This window comes from Nanorana parkeri, unplaced genomic scaffold (assembly GCF_000935625.1).
Source record: "Nanorana parkeri isolate BGI_ZX_2015 unplaced genomic scaffold, ASM93562v1 scaffold947, whole genome shotgun sequence".
NCBI lineage: Eukaryota > Metazoa > Chordata > Amphibia > Anura > Dicroglossidae > Nanorana > Nanorana parkeri.
In genome coordinates this window covers 535,897-543,135 of record NW_017307215.1, presented here as the reverse complement: position 1 = coordinate 543,135, position 7,239 = coordinate 535,897, and the positions used below count along the sequence as shown (strand labels likewise).

Here is a 7,239-nt window from a genome sequence, read left to right as displayed (position 1 = left end):
AGCGCAGGATGCTTGGGGGCAGTGCAGGACGCTCCGTGGTTACTGGGGGGTGAGTGGGCAGTGCAGGATGCTTGGGGGCAGTGCAGGACGCTCTGCGGTCACTGGGGGGTGAGGGAGCAAAGGGGAGAGTGGGCAGCGCAGGATGCTTGGGGGGCAGTGCAGGACGCTCCACGATCACCGGGTGGTGCAAGACAATCTCCGCGGTTACTGGGTGGCACGGGACGCTCCGTGGTTCAGCTTAGGCATGGCACCGTGTTGCTCGAATGCCCAGCAGTGCTTGGTTTTCCAGTCTGAAGCTGGCACCAATCTGTAGAGCTGCCTCCACATTGGCCCTGATGCTCCGGGGGAAGGGCCCCGAAGTGTCAGGGGCCTTGCTCCTGGACCGGAGCTGATGCTGTATCAGAAAACAGATGAGTGATAAAAGCTGCACTGTCCATGAATAGTACTGTTGCCATGGTTGCATGAATGACACATTTACATGTATTTGACCACCACAGAGCTGGATGTAGATTGGAACGGAAAGATTACAGATTCAGGGTGGAACCTTCTTCTGAGTCTAGGCTCGGCCCTGGGGCCACCATTCGGACCGCACCGCGGTGGGAGTACTTGTGGTTCTCCGCCCTGAATGGATTCTGTGTCTTGGATGGAGCCATTCTCCTGTCTGCGGTCTGAGTTCTGCAGGACCGGACTTGTCCCTGACACCCTCCAGGTGGATGGTGGGTGGAGACGGGGAACGTCTGTGACATGTGGGGATTTGCCGCGTCTCCACTCGGCATTCCTGTCTCATTAGAGGGAATGTGCAGGAGGGGTCTGGAGGCAGCCATTGCTGAGCTCTCCCGGACATGCTCGTTCCTTGGTTGTCATGCCAAGCCTTTGGCTTCACTCATTTCTGACCTGGGACTCAGTGCAGTGAAGACAGGCAGCCAGGAAATGAGCATTTCCACAGCAGCTCAGCAATGGTAGCTCTGCATGAGGCTTCTGTTTGTACCGCAGCTGGTGTGTATAACCATATACAAGGCTGGTGCAGCTTGTGGTGTGAATTGTATAAACGGATCACATGGTACCGATCCACCCATCCCTATTATTTATTCATGCCGAAAGGATCCGTCTGCCCAAAAGTCACCCCCCCCAATGGCTTCCTAATCCCTTGAGAGCCCCATCAGTGATCTCTTATTCCCATCCACCTTGGGGTGTGTTCAACCCGTGTGCCAGGAATGGTGGGAGCCCCTCATAATGGGCACAGCAGGTGTACAGACCCGGGAACTCAGCACAGGGATGGTGGGAGCCCCTCATAATGGGCACAGCAGGTGTACAGACCCGGGAACTCAGCACAGGGATGGTGGGAGCCCCTCATAATGGGCACAGCAGGTGTACAGACCCGGGAACGCAGCGCAGGGATGGTGGGAGCCCCTCATAATGGGCACAGCAGGTGTACAGACCCGGGAACTCAGCACAGGGATGGTGGGAGCCCCTCATAATGGGCACAGCAGGTGTACAGACCCGGGAACTCAGCACAGGGATGGTGGGAGCTCCTCATAATGGGCACAACAGGTGTACAGACCCAGGAACTCAGCACAGGGATGGTGGGAGCCCCTCATAATGGGCACAACAGGTGTACAGACCCAGGAACTCAGCACAGGGATGGTGGGAGCTCCTCATAATGGGCACAGCAGGGGTACAGACCCAGGAACTCAGCACAGGGATGGTGGGAGCTCCTCATAATGGGCACAGCAGGGGTACAGACGAGTCTGTCATTGGGTATGACTGTCCAGCATCCTCCTCACACTGAGATGTTCCTCCTCTGCCTGGTGACCCTCATGTGAATTGGTTTTCCTGATACCTTGCCCAGTAGTTTGCTCTTCTCTCCGTATAATACATTATATTGCAGATTTGTTGGTCGGTGTGTGTGGCATTGCAGATAAAACTGTGGCCTGTGTGTTTCTGTGTCTGGGATGCCATTAGCTCTGGGGGCGACATGGAGGATGTTGTAGCTCAGACATCTGTAAAATGCGCTGTTTTCTTCTGTTTGCAGGAGGTGCCGCCACCATGAAGAGTAGCGTCCCCGGCGAATCCGGAGCAACGGTATGTACAGGGTTGGGGCTCGGGAGGTCTGGGCAGTCTGTGGTCTCGGTTTTGGCGGTAGGGAGGTCTGTGATCTTAGTATTAGTGGTAGGGAGGTCTGTGATCTCAGTATTAGTAGTAAGGAGGTCTGTGATTTCAGTATTAGCGGTAGGGAGGTCTGTAATCTCAGTGTTGGCGGTAGGGAGGTCTGTAATCTCAGTGTGGGCGGTAGGGAGGTCTGTAATCTCAGTGTTGGCGGTAGGGAGGTCTGTGATCTCAGTATTAGCGGTAGGGAGGTCTGTGATCTCAGTATTAGCGGTAGGGAGGTCTGTGATCTCAGTGTGGGTGGTAGGGAGGTCTGTGATCTCAGTATTAGCGGTAGGGAGGTCTGTGATCTCAGTATTAGCGGTAGGGAGGTCTGTAATCTCAGTATTAGCGGTAGGGAGGTCTGTAATCTCAGTATTAGCGGTAGGGAGGTCTGTAATCTCAGTATTAGCGCTAGGGAGGTCTGTAATCTCAGTGTGGGCGGTAGGGAGGTCTGTAATCTCAGTGTTGGCGGTAGGGAGGTCTGTAATCTCAGTGTGGGCGGTAGGGAGGTCTGTAATCTCAGTGTTGGCGGTAGGGAGGTCTGTGATCTCAGTATTAGCGGTAGGGAGGTCTGTGATCTCAGTATTAGCGGTAGGGAGGTCTGTGATCTCAGTGTGGGTGGTAGGGAGGTCTGTGATCTCAGTATTAGCGGTAGGGAGGTCTGTAATCTCAGTATTAGCGGTAGGGAGGTCTGTAATCTCAGTATTAGCGGTAGGGAGGTCTGTAATCTCAGTATTAGCGCTAGGGAGGTCTGTAATCTCAGTGTGGGTGGTAGGGAGGTCTGTAATCTCAGTATTGGCGGTAGGGAGGTCTGTAATCTCAGTATTGGCGGTAGGGAGGTCTGTAATCTCAGTGTGGGCGGTAGGGAGGTCTGTGATCTCAGTGTGGGCGGTAGGGAGGTCTGTGATCTCAGTGTGGGCGGTAGGGAGGTCTGTGATCTCAGTGTGGGCGGTAGGGAGGTCTGTGATCTCAGTATTAGCGGTAGGGAGGTCTGTGATCTCAGTATTAGCGGTAGGGAGGTCTGTAATCTCAGTGTGGGCGGTAGGGAGGTCTGTGATCTCAGTGTTGGCGGTAGGGAGGTCTGTGATCTCAGTATTAGCGGTAGGGAGGTCTGTGATCTCAGTATTAGCGGTAGGGAGGTCTGTGATCTCAGTATTAGCGGTAGGGAGGTCTGTAATCTCAGTGTGGGCGGTAGGGAGGTCTGTAATCTCAGTGTTGGCGGTAGGGAGGTCTGTGATCTCAGTATTAGCGGTAGGGAGGTCTGTGATCTCAGTATTAGCGGTAGGGAGGTCTGTGATCTCAGTGTGGGTGGTAGGGAGGTCTGTGATCTCAGTATTAGCGGTAGGAAGGTCTGTGATCTCAGTATTAGCGGTAGGGAGGTCTGTAATCTCAGTATTAGCGGTAGGGAGGTCTGTAATCTCAGTATTAGCGGTAGGGAGGTCTGTAATCTCAGTATTAGCGCTAGGGAGGTCTGTAATCTCAGTGTGGGTGGTAGGGAGGTCTGTAATCTCAGTATTGGCGGTAGGGAGGTCTGTAATCTCAGTATTGGCGGTAGGGAGGTCTGTAATCTCAGTGTGGGCGGTAGGGAGGTCTGTGATCTCAGTGTGGGCGGTAGGGAGGTCTGTGATCTCAGTGTGGGCGGTAGGGAGGTCTGTGATCTCAGTGTGGGCGGTAGGGAGGTCTGTGATCTCAGTGTGGGCGGTAGGGAGGTCTGTGATCTCAGTGTGGGCGGTAGGGAGGTCTGTGATCTCAGTGTGGGCGGTAGGGAGGTCTGTGATCTCAGTATTAGCGGTAGGGAGGTCTGTGATCTCAGTATTAGCGGTAGGGAGGTCTGTAATCTCAGTGTGGGCGGTAGGGAGGTCTGTAATCTCAGTGTTGGCGGTAGGGAGGTCTGTGATCTCAGTATTAGCGGTAGGGAGGTCTGTGATCTCAGTGTGGGCGGTAGGGAGGTCTGTGATCTCAGTGTGGGCGGTAGGGAGGTCTGTGATCTCAGTGTGGGCGGTAGGGAGGTCTGGACGGTCTGTCATGTCATTGTTGGGGATATGGGGGGTATTGTTGGGTAATTTGTGTTCCTTTCTGGGGTCACAGTTGGAAGTGAACTCTCTGCTGTCTCCTCCTCTAGATGCCCAGCGCATCGGGTCAGTTTGGCACACAGACAATGAAGAAGATTGGACATCGGAGTGTAGACTCTACAGGGGAGACCACATATAAGAAGGTACGTGCTTCCCGTTATCTTATGAGCTGCTGTGTATGAAGACATGTTGACTCACTGACCTCTCTCTGACAGACCACGTCTTCTGCACTGAAAGGAGCCATCCAGCTCGGCATCACACACACGGTCGGCAGCCTTAGCACCAAGCCTGAGAGAGATGTCCTAATGCAAGACTTCTATGTGGTAGAGAGTATTTTCTTCCCCGCGTACGTATCCAATTGGCATTGCGATCTGTTGCTCCTCCCCTTTATGCATTGATACCCCTCCCACCATTCTATCTTGTATTCTTTTGTATGCACTCCATATTATGCAATATGCTCTGTACCTTCATAGCGCCCTCTAATACCCCCTGTACGGCCTCATTGCCCTCTAGTATCCCGTGCAATATGCTCTATACCTCCATAGCGCCATCTAGTGTCCCATATACTACCCCCTGTATCTCCTTGGTGCCCTCTAGTGTCCCATATAATACACTCTGTACCTTGTTTGAGCCTTCCTGTAAAATATGCTCTGTACCTCCATAGCGCCCTCTAGTGTCCCATATAATACCCCTTTACCTCCTGGGTGCCCTCCAGTGTCCTGTACAATATGCTCTGTACCTCCCATGGCACCCTCTAGTGTCACATATAATACCCCTGTACCTCCTGGGTGCCCTCCAGTGTCCTGTACAATATGCTCTGTACCTCCCATAGCGCCCTCTAGTGTCCTGTACAATACTCTGTACCCCCAGTGCCCTGTATAATACAATATAAGGTATATGACTTGCTTAATATATCGGAGCAATTAATAATTAATTGGAAAAAATGTAAATAGTAGCCAAGGGGAGCCAGCACATATAAAATATATAATTTCTTGGGTTTGGCTTAGCAGGTTGACCATCACCACTTGTAAATGCTGATAAATACATGCACACTGCTACTCGAAATCAGCCTTTCAGTCTTGGTCTGTTTGAAGCAAACAAGGTAAACATAACTGGAAGAGGCCGTTGGAATGTTCATGTAGCGTGTGGAAATGTACTGTATATGATCATATTGTATAAATACACAGAAACCTCCACACGTGGTATCTCTGCTTTGCCAGCGCACACACGTCTGGTATAGACCAGCAATGTTGAGTTCTTGTTGAACCCATTGACGGTCCCGGGAACAAAATCCGGCAGCTCAGCAGGAAATAATATCACAAATGAAATACCTCTGTGGATCACCGCGGTCCCTGTGCATTGTAAACTGATGTCGCAGTCCAGATAGCTGAAGAATGAGATCCATTATGTGAAACTGTCATGTCCTGTGTAGCAGGTTATATGGAATCCGCATTCCGGATCAAGGTGTGCGTCCCTGCAGGTAGAAAAAGCGCGCTTCTAGGCTTTCGGTCGTGGTTTTGGACACTTTTGGGTCCTCCCATCCGATGTGGTTTTATTGGACTGGTCAGAGGAGTAATATTCATGGAGTTTCTTTTACAATCATGTTAAACAGCAACAATAGACACAAGAAATGAAGAGAAGTGACCAAATCCAGTGCAAAGAACAGCATGGAATGGCACCATAGAGGAGCAATATGGAATACAAACAGGATTAACAAAAGTGCAAAATAATCCGTATTTAGGGAGTGAGCACCAATGGCAAAGTACCTTTTTCTTACCACCTCTGTGCCCTTTATTGTCCTTTTGTAGTACAATTCGTACTCCTCAGCGCCCCCTAGTGTCCTGTATATCACAATCTGTACCCCCACGGCACCCTCTAGTGTCCTGTATATCACAATCTACCACCACGGCACCCTTGTGTCCTGTATCACAATCTGTACCACCTGTGTGCCCCCTAGTGTTCTATACGGCACGCTCTGTACCTCCTGTGTTCCCTCTAGTGTTCTATACGGCACGCCCTGTAACTCCTGTGTGCCCTCTAGTGTTCTATACGGCACGCTCTGTACCTCCTGTGTGCCCTCTAGTGTTCTATACGGCACGCTCCTGTACCGCCTGTGTGCCCTCTAGTGTTCTATACGGCACGCCCTGTACCTCCTGTGTTCCCTCTAGTGTTCTATACGGGACGCTCTGTACCTCCTGTGTTCCCTCTAGTGTTCTATACGGCACGCCCTGTACCTCCTGTTTTCCCTCTAGTGTTCTATACGGCACGCCCTGTACCTCCTGTTTTCCCTCTAGTGTTCTATACGGCACGCCCTGTACCTCCTGTGTTCCCTCTAGTGATCTATACGGCACGCTCTGTACCTCCTGTGTTCCCTCTAGTGTTCTATACGCCACGCTCTGTACCTCCTGTGTTCCCTCTAGTGTTCTATACGGCACGCTCTGTACCTCCTCTAGTGTTCTGTATAGGACGCTCCGTTATCTTCCATGCAATACAACCTGTACCTCTGCTCCCTCTAGTGGTCTGACTGAGCTCTCTCTCTCTCCCTTTTTCCTGCAGCGAGGGCAGCAATCTCACCCCTGCCCATCACTACAATGACTTCCGATTCAAGACGTACGCTCCAGTTGCTTTCCGCTACTTTCGGGAGCTCTTTGGCATTCGGCCAGACGATTATTTGGTAAGTCAATATTTGTATCAGTTGTACTGTGACTGTGCTGGCACGGAGCTGCGTGTGCGTGGCCAATAGGTGACTCGATTGCTTTAATTAAATAGTATCTTTTTCTTGCAGTATTCCCTGTGTAATGAACCCTTGTTCGAGCTGTGTAATTCTGGAGCCAGCGGGTCCCTCTTTTATGTGTCCGGGGATGACGAGTTTATCATTAAGACGGTTCAGCACAAGGAGGCTGAGTTCTTGCAGAAGCTGCTGCCTGGATATTACATGGTAGGTGGCACCGAGCCCTGGGTCATACAATGTGCTGCTGGCGGGGTGGGAAGAGTACCCTCGGTTGTGTATAACGGGAGG

General features: G+C 51.7%; 1 protein-coding gene across 1 annotated transcript in view; it reads left to right on the top strand.

Moving 5' to 3' along the window:
* Positions 1 to 2,053: 2,053 nt before the first annotated feature.
* PIP5K1A (phosphatidylinositol-4-phosphate 5-kinase type 1 alpha) overlaps positions 2,054 to 7,239 on the top strand; it is a 12,259-nt gene continuing 7,073 nt past the window's right edge. The window contains exons 1-5 of the mRNA XM_018566414.1: positions 2,054 to 2,082; positions 4,271 to 4,363; positions 4,436 to 4,566; positions 6,777 to 6,894; positions 7,006 to 7,158. Coding sequence (XP_018421916.1) covers positions 4,271 to 4,363; positions 4,436 to 4,566; positions 6,777 to 6,894; positions 7,006 to 7,158 — 495 coding nt within the window. The 5' untranslated portion in view covers positions 2,054 to 2,082. The remainder of the gene's footprint in view (positions 2,083 to 4,270; positions 4,364 to 4,435; positions 4,567 to 6,776; positions 6,895 to 7,005; positions 7,159 to 7,239) is intronic.